At 27.6% G+C, this 10,913-nt stretch overlaps 1 protein-coding gene across 1 annotated transcript; it reads left to right on the top strand.

The window, feature by feature from the left end:
- Nucleotides 1–2,964: 2,964 nt before the first annotated feature.
- Nucleotides 2,965–7,480, top strand: LOC132943395 (probable cytochrome P450 303a1). The gene is made up of 8 exons (XM_061012369.1): nt 2,965–3,098; nt 4,494–4,582; nt 4,644–4,895; nt 5,507–6,043; nt 6,123–6,303; nt 6,664–6,781; nt 6,847–6,988; nt 7,062–7,480. Exons 2-8 carry the CDS (start codon nt 4,495–4,497, stop codon nt 7,241–7,243), a joined length of 1,500 nt encoding a protein of 499 aa, XP_060868352.1. The 5' UTR covers nt 2,965–3,098; nt 4,494; the 3' UTR covers nt 7,244–7,480.
- Nucleotides 7,481–10,913: the final 3,433 nt, after the last annotated feature.

Here is a 10,913-nt window from a genome sequence, read left to right as displayed (position 1 = left end):
ACTACTGTCTTGAGATTGTCTCTAAAATTATTGATACATTTTAAGAACAGCAAATTATTTAAATAACCATTTGTTTTCAATTTCTATCAATTAATAATAAAAGTGCATCTACATGGAAATTGTTTAGCTTTTTACTGTCACTAAAAGTACTCTTCGATGAAATCAAAATAATTAATAGAAATTATACGTGCTTAGTTAACCACCATAGCTGTGGATTTAATCATTTTAAATAAGCTACTGCTTTTATACTAGGCACATAAAATTATTTTTTGTTTTAGATATGTATAGTACTATAGTACCAATATCATTTGTTTGCTCATCATATTTGCATAGAAATTCCAATTTTTCTTTGCGCAATCCGACAATCGTATACCAATATTAAAACCATACGTAATCGTATATTATACCGAATAACACGCAATACTGGCTCGTAATTCGAAGTTGAACGAGTGGCCTACACATAATATAGTCACTCTGTCCTGTCTTGTATACGGAAGTGTATTTTTTAATTTTAAGATTACATAAATAGTATATTATATAGGTACATAAAATATATCTCACTCCACACATAACAATATTAACTATTTTGTTAATAATAATAATAATAATATGTTTATTTGAAAATAAATTTCTATGTTGTACATTTTATATGACATAACTTACATTTTATGAATACAATAAAATTAAAATAATAATAAAAGAAGAGCTTGTAATATTTTCAACCCTTCGGAAAGCTAAATGCTTGTGGTGGAGAGTTTCCCATAACACTAAATAGTAAATATAAAGATATTGTGTTTATACTTTATACAATTTAAATACAACCTATTTAAATCTATGTGGTTTAAATACAGTTTAAAATGTTTTAAATCATAAAAATCAAATACCTATATTAGTTTTAAGAATTCTGAATAAATGTATTGCTACAGAGATATATATTTATGCTCCAAACTTTATTATACTTAGGAACCATTTATTTATATCATCTTTGTATCTAGTACAGTATTCATGAGGAACCCTTGTTATTGTATGACATGTATATTCATACAAAGCTATTTTAATATTTTTTAAATGCAGGCCTTTGATTTTTTTACTTTTAAATCGTAATAAACATAATCATTATTGCCTATTGGTATATTTTGGCTTAATTAACAGAAATTTAATTATAATTCTATTTACAGTTGATTTTAATTAAGTGGTAGGTCTGATAGATCATATAGGTCTGACTCTCATATAATTATCCCGTAATTATTCAGAATTAATTGGACGAGTGATTTAGGTATTATTTATATATTAAATATATTTTTTAGATCGCTAAAGATTTATTATAAAAGAATTTTCGTAAGTATTGTATTGGTTACTGCATTTATATGATGGTCTCATTTAAATTGATTGTCCAATATTCCAATGTTATACCAAGGTATTTAGGTTTATTTACAGAGCGCAAAGCTATACAATTTTTATTGGGTGTATTATAATTGCTTGATGAACTAACGAGTTTATATTTTATATATCGTCATATCGAATCAATTTGTTCAAGCTTTAAGCTTAGCTAAATATATTTAGATTCGTCTAAATGTAGTATTAATAAATATTAAGCTTAAACCTTAATTGTTTTATCCATAACCCTGTATTAAGTAATGACGCATTTCAAATATTATGATTTGTGGTGATTGGTGGTATTGTACTCAATGAATATTAATTATTAATTAACGGGTAGTTAATAAGGATTTGTTTTAATTCGTTTTATTTATTTAGATTAAACTAAATATATCTTCGAAGTTAAACAGCTCACTATTAATACTATAGTTAGTAGGTAGGTCGCAGGTATAGTGTTAGTTATAAATAAATGGTCGTGATAAATATAAAATATAAGTTGTTCAGTTCTCTATGGGCTATGATTGTAATATTATATTTTATATAGGTATTTTAAATTAATTTCCATTTATAATATTTTTATTTAATTTCATCACACACACACACACACACACACACACATATTACATATAATTATACCTTTATAATTGTATATATACAATAATAAGGATATTCTCGATACTCATAAATACCTACTAAATAGTATTTCTATTTTATATAATCAATAAATTTAATTATACAACGTACGTACCTACAACGAATAAAAACACATTGCACGTGTTATTAGATGTTTTTGCTGAAATAATTAGTAAAAATACAGAATAAATTATTTTCCATTTTCAGTATATTGAAATGTTTAGAAAATTAAAATATTTAAAATGTATCACTTTGTAAAAAATATTTTCATCCCATTGCAATCGATAAAAAACATGCATTTAAGTCCCTTAAAATGATTGAGCCAGTGTGATCCATAGTGTTGGTCTTTGGAACCTACAGGATTCTCTCAAATATGAGACAGACATTATACATACATAGGTAATATAATATTATCATTATGAAAATACTTAAAACATAATGAAATTATAAGGACATAATGATTAACTTATCGTATGACGATCTTCAAGTCTCCATTTTAATTTAATTATCATGACAATATAAGAAAATAATAGTTTACTACCTAGATAGTATTGTGATAAGATATACGATAATTTAAATAGGTATATATTAATCATAAGTCATAAACTCATAACCTTTAAATTTTCTAATCGTTATATAACCATTGATGCACCATTGGTGCACCAAATATATAAATATACAATGCACCAGATACCTACTTGAATATCAATAGTTAATGTACATAAGTATATTTTACTTATTCAAAGGCATATAAAGTTAATTTGTATTTTGTAGAAGCGTTATTACACAATTCTTAATGAAAGCTCTGATTATTTAACAGTACACCAGGGTCAAAAACATAATTTGGGGTAGGAGTTTGTTCGCATGGTATTACATAAAAATATTTTAAAAAGGAGTATTATTTTCCCCCCCATCTGCATTGGTTAACGTGATGACATGCGCGTCTTACTTAGAGCCATTCACAAAACTACATATAACACATCGATAAACCACGGTGGGGCCGAGTATAAAATCAGTGTGTCGGAAGTGAGTGAAAGTGAAATCTCTTCCACAGCTCTTCGTTAACAAGTGAACTCCAAGCGTACCAGGTAATTTTGTATATTTATTAAGAATATAGACTTAAATAATATTATTAAATCTTTATGTACAAGTAGTAAATTTAGTTTTATTTTTGTTTTATTTTATTGTGTAGGTATTTAAGGTTAGTTAATTTAAATTAATATTAAAACTATTATAACCATTCAAAATATGAAAAAATCAAGTTTGATTTTAAAGTATACACACATTCAAATTAAATACATTAAATTAAATTAAACAACTAAATTATTTCATATTTATATATAGTATGTAATAAGATAATAATAATCTAAAAACTGCGTTTAAAATATGGGTTCTTATACATTTTCGTACTATTAAGTTTAGAGTAGGTATACAAACAAAAAAATTTAGTTCGTGAGAAAGATTTTAATTTAATCCATACCTAAGTAGGTATACATTAAACTGTCATAATATGGTAACTTTAGGTATTAATGTCTAGTGATATATAGGTATGCTACCTATATAACATTAATAGAGGATATTATCTTTATTTTATAACAATATACCTAACTATACATTTTTGTGAATAATATTTATTAAATTTAATAAACTGATTTTATTATATTATCTTAAACAACAGAAAAAACATATCTAAGTACCTACACCAACATTTAAAAGTAACTATTGTTACCTACATTATTACCTTTTATTTTAATTATTTATATGTCGGTATAACTTTTAACATCGAAATATAATAATTGATAAAAACACAATGGTTAACATATTCTTGAAGTCAAAATAATTATTTTTAATTGTTATAGTTATAACTTATAAAATATAATATTCTCATCCAAAAAATTGTTCAAAATGTAAACACAATAATATATTATTGACCCCAATATGATATTTTCATTATTTAATCGCATATTAAATATATACATATTATTATATTAAAATATTAAAAAGAATTCCAAAACAAATAAAAAAGTAATTTGAATTGTATGAGATAACTTTTGGGATAAAATTTAATTTAAATCGGGAAGCCAATAGGTACATAAATTATTTAAGTAGGAGATGTTAAATGAACATGATATAATGTTGGTACCTATTACACAATGTTTACGGACAGACCAGTTTTAAATCTTGTAAGAGAATATAGGAAAAGGAAAGTGAATGACCGGTTCTGTCCGCTTCCGAGGAGCGAAAGTAGTAGGCAATTTAAATTCCACCTCCCGTATAGCTAGCTTACTTATATAGTTATATAACACATTAATGGACATGCATAATCGTTATATACGTATATTATATTATCAACTATTAATTGAGGTCGTCACATATTTAACTTCTCGGTATTTTTTCACGGTCAAACTTTACACGTGCATTTATTAAATAATAAAGTAACTGCTATTACATCATTGATAATATAATTATGTTTATGTACACAGGATGTGGATACTCGTACTAGTACTATTCAGCGTTGTAGTAGCGCTCCTGTCATATTTGGACATGAGAAAACCAAAAAACTATCCACCAGGTAATTGCAATTATCTTAATCGGCTATATATATTTAAAAATTAAAAACATGTTTGATTTAGGTCCAAAATGGTTGCCGATTTTGGGAAGTGCTCTTACTGTAAATTCACTTAGGAAACAAACCGGGTATTTGTATCGTGCTACTATTTGTCTAGCGGAATCGTATGGGCCAATTGTTGGTCTGAAAGTCGGAAAAGATAGACAAGTGGTTTGTTGTGGATATAATGCAATTAAAGAAATGTTGACAAAAGAAGAATTTGATGGACGACCACAAGGGCCATTTTATGAGACTAGAACATGGGGCACACGAAGAGGTATAACTATAAACACTAGTATTAATATAGCACATAGGTCGAAAAACCGTTTCAATTATAAAATCAACACGTTCTAAGATATTACATTTCTTTGCCCTCACACAGTTGTTCGGTATAGGCGTTTATACTTCACTATCACCTTTTATTCATATGGACATTTCATATGGGAAAACATATGTATTTCGCAATTTAGTTTTTGAGACTATATAATATAAGCTATAAACATACGGACATTACATACTTTATGATGAATATTTGAATAAAAAAACAATAAATAACTATATAAATTAGATATGTCCCTGCTTTTTATATTTCGTATTACCTGACTTCACTCAAGACCAATTTTTTCTAATATTAAAAAAAGAATTTCATTGAACAGATGGCGCCATTAGCGTATACCTATTACCGTATTTTATCTGCTATAACGTCAACATACCTATTAAATTATAATTTTATAATTTTTTTTTTTTGCAACTACTCGGCAATATTTTTCCCTTGTTATGTACATAGTTGAGTGCGGTAAAAAATGTGTTTGAGTAATATATATATATAGATTAATATTTTTGTGTTTTAAAAATTTATTACTTGCAAAATTGCAATCACTATTTCAGGTCTTCTACTAACAGACGAAGAATTTTGGGTAGAACAACGAAGATTTGTATTGCGTCATTTGCGAGAATTTGGTTTTGGAAAAAGAACAATGGCTGAACTTGTACAAGATGAAGCCGTTCAGTTAGTCGAAGATTTCAAAGAAAAAATCGCAATGTCTAAAAATGGTAATGGTGAAATATTTGAAATGAGAGATGCCTTCAGTGTAGGAGTCTTGAACACATTATGGTCAATGATGGCCAGCAAAAGATACAATGCAGATGACATCGAACTAAAAAATCTACAAGCTTTGTTAACTGAACTTTTTGCTAACATCGATATGGTAGGCGCTTTGTTTAGTCAATTCCCGTTTTTAAGATTTATTGCTCCTGAAGCATCTGGATATAAATCTTTTGTCAATATTCATCAACAAGTATGGAAATTCCTCAAAGCAGAACTCGATGATCATAAGGAAACATTTATTATAAATCAACCAAGAGATTTAATGGATGTGTATTTACAAATGCTACATTCAGAAGACAAGAAAGAAAGTTATTCAGGTACGTACATTATATATACTGACGTTTTTATTTATACCTATGTATTATTAAATATTTTTTTGTGTTTTAATGTTTTCAGAATCTCAGCTCTTAGCTATCTGTATGGATATGTTTATGGCTGGATCTGAGACTACCAGTAAATCTTTAGGATTCGGTTTCCTGTACCTACTTCTAAACCCAGAAGTTCAGAAGAAGGCTCAAGAGGAAATCGATAGAGTGGTTGGTCGAGACCGACTTCCCACCTTAAATGATAGGCCTAAGTACATACAAAGTTATAGTTAGATTATAACTTATTTTAATATCTGTAATTTTATTCCGGGGTTAAATTGGGGGGACGCAGGGGGATTAGTCCCTTAAACTAATTATTCCTTTAACTAGTAAGGGTTAAGAGTGGGATATGTATGCTAACACAATCACTGTTTATACATTACATATAGGTCCATTAAACATTGTACATAAAATTATATATGGAACGCTTAAACTATATGGATACTAATGTCTCTCTCTATACTAATGTCTCTATTAGTCCCTCCAAGAATTTTTACCCATTTTGATTATGTTTGTTTTAATTTTTCCGCATAAACATTGATGTATTAACACGCATGACGTTTCTATTTTAGTATGCCTTATCTAGAAGCCCTCGTATTGGAGTCAGTTAGAGTATTTATGGGACGAACTTTCAGCATTCCACATAGAGCTCTGAAAGATACCACATTGCAGGGTTATCATATTCCTAAAGTATGATAATCGTATATTTTAAACAAAATAAACCAAAAATAATATAATTTTACTTTTTTTATTAGGATACAATGGTGATTGCTAATTTTGCCGCATTACTTAATGACGATGACGTATGGGATAACCCAGATAGATTTTGGCCAGAAAGATTCATTGGTTGCGATGGAAAATTAATTGTTCCAGACGAATACTTGCCATTCGGATACGGTAATAGTAGCAATCATGCGTTTAAACCCAAAGAAAAATGTGTTATATTAAAAATAAATGTGATATTTTTTAGGTAAACACCGTTGTATGGGACAAACGCTCGCTAGATCAAATATATTTTTATTCTCTGCTTGTCTATTACAAAACTTTAATTTCTCAGTACCCGATGGTCAAGCACCGCCAAGCACTTTAGGCGTTGATGGAGTAACTCCTTCACCTGGAGAATTCAATGCTTACGTCAGTCTTCGACCGTGATATTAATACATTTAAATTTTGAATAGTCTTATTCTTAAACTTTTTTATAATAATAGATTGTAATACTAGTGTAGTTTAAATATTAACGTATACTATTGTATGGTTAAATGACTGAATGATTTTACAACCAAACAGTATAATATTGTATGGTCTACTACAATTTCTGAATCCAAAAATGTATTTTATAATTTTAATTATAATTATGTGTAGTAATAAATTGCATTATTTTCTGCTATATGTAGTATGTGTATTTTTTTTTAATATAATTTAATTATATTCATAGATATATAATCAGGTATAAGCTATATACATACTCAATAACTATTTGTTTATTGCTGCTTATTAAATATTTATAAATGTACAATACGATATATATAAATATATTTTATATAGTTATACATGTACGAAATTATCAAATAAAATTACGCAAGTATTATTATAAAATATATATTATGGACTTTTCACCCCATTGTGCTTTTAATATTATATGGTAAGTACCTAAAATGTTGAAGAGACTAAACAATTTAATTTTGGTATGTGAAAATAAATAATTGTATAAAAACTCTTTTAAGAAGGAAGTAAAATGTAATATATTCATTACGTACCTACTATATACGTTTATACACTATACTTAGGTATTTAATTATTAATCACCTCAGTAAGACGTAGGTATAGCCTGGGTTTCACTAATTACCCACATAATTTTGTGTTGTATTTCTTAAATTTAATGTTATGATAAAATATATTATTTAACATGTTACCTACTGCGACTGTCAAAGAACAACTGTCTGACTGCAGACTATTTCTGCTATTACCTAGAGTCCTAGACAGTGGACACCTATAGTTGAATATAATATTCAACTATACATGACGTCATGACACGATATAGTGGAAACCAGGATTTAGCCTACATAATGTTATACTATTATAGTGATTTCGAAGTCTGCGGTTCGTTTGCTAGAAAAAGGCCAAATGGTAACCACAAATCACAATGATATATAATGCGACCATTGTCACCACACTTTTAAGCAGCTAAACATTCGGAGACTTGGTCCACGTAGCTACACCTACTTAATTTCTTACTTATAGTTTGTAACTTCAGTATATCATTCAACATATTACTAAGGAAAATGTTTTCTGAAGCTACAATATTATACAACACCTATATAGTTATATTGTTATAGAAAGTATTGTAGCAAAAAATGTATGATACTTAGATATATGTAGATATACGAATATACCATTATGTACCATAGCCCATAATATACTATTATTATTCATGCCTATGGTTGAAGGTAGGTAGGAATATTAAAATAATTAATAGAGCATACAATACATTAGGGCCCTCCCCTAATAATAATATTTAATTTCGCTTCGCACATAGATTCTATTAGTTTTTATGTTGTATACAAATACAATGATGTATTATTTGTATTTTTTTATTTTGGTTATGTATTTTTTGTCCTCTGGGATTGGTTAGACACAATATTCGTGTGTGGCCTTACCAATATTACCTAGGTATATTGATTAGAAATCGTGTACTTATAAGTGGTATTATTTTTTTTTTTTAATTTTCTCATTACTTTCTCTAAGTCTAAGGAAAACCACCGACAACCGTCGAAAACGTTAGGAGAAATAAAAGCGATGATCAAATGATAGTATTCTAAAAAGTACCTACATATGCGTGTATTTTATTTTATACTTTATAGATATAATACCTATATCCATTTTTGGATTACCTATTTTGAAATAGACGATTCATTTTTTTAATGTGTTAATTTATAACTATCTATAATCTATTGATTTCCAATTGATATAATATTATAGTATAATAGGTCAGAGATGGGCAACTCAATGCTACTAGAGAGCCAATTTTGAATATGCAAAAATCTAGCGGGCCAAAAAACATAGAAAGCAAAAAAAAATATGGAAACTATACGGCCCCTATAATTAATATAATATTGTTTACATTTAAATATTTAATAATTCAATACTAGATAAGAATTTATATCTACGTTTTACGATAAACATTTTATCGTTTTTAATAATTTTATATTATAATAAAATAAAATACAGAAAAATCTTAAAATTTTATATTTTTATAAACTAAATTGAAATGTAGCACGGGCCAGTGAAAAATGGTACGCGGGCCACCTGCAGTTGCCCATCCCTGGTATAGGTAGTCAGTACTCATTAGACATAATAATAACTAATATATAGGCTATAATAGAAAATAAACACCCTTATATATCTATAAAACTATAACCTATAATCTATGAAGATAGATCCATTGCAATATGCCAATATCAGAATACAAATTTATTGAAGCAAAATATTACTAAGTGGCTATTAAAGTTACAACTTATAAGACACAATAATAGATAAAAGACTTATTAGTTATTACTTATTACAACTACGTATATTGTGTATACGGACGGTTATCAATGTTATCCGAAGAAATACAAAAAGGCTTATTATTTAAGAAATTTACATTTTTCCCTAAAATTAAAATACCTACCTACCTAACCTAACCTTTATATTAATTAGGAACCTAATAGCAGGTATTATGGTTTTTAAATTTATATTTTATACCATCACTATCACCGCAGTCTTATTAATACGTTTTAACACTAATAATCGTTACATAGTACCTATATAACCATTTAAATAAATTGTAAAGCTCAGTTTTAGGCTTCAGAATAAACTCCTTCTACTTTCAAATCTAAGTAACATAAACGTAGTTTAATATCATACTGAATCCCTATTGTGTGGTAAGGGTGGGAAGTGAGCTATTTCAGTCGCGGGCGACGTGTGAGGCACGAGCCACAGTCGCCCAAGACTGAAATTGCCTTCCCGCACGAGCCAGACATACTATTTTTTGTCACGCCTCTGATTTCATCGATCACGGAAATGGTGATGCAGGGATCTATGCAACAACCCAATTCTGCAAAAATAATGTATTATGAAAGAAACGATTATTTGGTTTTATTTATTTTAAGCGTCGTGCATGGAGGTTATAATAATAATATGCAAGGCTGGGCATTAACGAGTTAAAAAGTTAATTTTATTTTAACTTTTTAACTTAACTAGTTACTTTTGGCTTTTCATTAATTTAACTGTTAACTTACTAAATTTTTTTCTTAATTAACGTGAAATTAACGAGTTAATTTTTCATTTTAAGAAGTAAGTTAAGTTAATTTATTTTGTTTTTAATTTTATAATATTTCACTATTTCAGTCTATTTTGTTTTCATGTCAAAAAATATGTATCGTAAATTGGTTAAAGTTAAAAATTTCTCGTGTAACGTTTTTCTTATTTTGTTGTAATTAAAAAACGTATGACTGTTGATACTTGAAAATTTCACTGAATGTTTGTACTAGCATTTTCTATACACGATCAAATTTTGATAAAACTTTTTTTGAGCAGTTTACGGACATTGTCAGTTTTGTTGGGTAAAAAAGCGTGAAAATTTAATATAAGGCTCCTGATATATCGTTCTAATAACAGTTGAAAAATATTAAAAATACATAGGCACAATTTTTTTTTTTCATAAGCATTTAAAGTTCAAATTTTGACAAAATGTATCATTTAATAATTATTTTGTAGTTAAAAATGTATAAAATGTTCAACTTTTATAGCTAAGGATTGAAAATTGAAAACAAGGCTCCAC

Source organism: Metopolophium dirhodum, chromosome 4 (assembly GCF_019925205.1).
Source record: "Metopolophium dirhodum isolate CAU chromosome 4, ASM1992520v1, whole genome shotgun sequence".
Classification (NCBI taxonomy): domain Eukaryota; kingdom Metazoa; phylum Arthropoda; class Insecta; order Hemiptera; family Aphididae; genus Metopolophium; species Metopolophium dirhodum.
Note: the sequence above shows the minus strand (reverse complement) of the source record. Positions and strands in the feature narration are given on the sequence as shown.

What these genes read in the sequence shown, in the direction of transcription:
- LOC132943395 (XM_061012369.1), top strand. Translation starts at nt 4,495, where the DNA reads ATGTGGATACTCGTACTAGTACTATTCAGCGTTGTAGTAGCGCTCCTG. An exon ending in ACCAAAAAACTATCCACCAG is followed by an intron (nt 4,583 to 4,643) that starts GTAATTGCAATT and finishes TGTTTGATTTAG; the next exon opens with GTCCAAAATGGTTGCCGATT. An exon ending in CAAGAAAGAAAGTTATTCAG is followed by an intron (nt 6,044 to 6,122) that starts GTACGTACATTA and finishes TAATGTTTTCAG; the next exon opens with AATCTCAGCTCTTAGCTATC.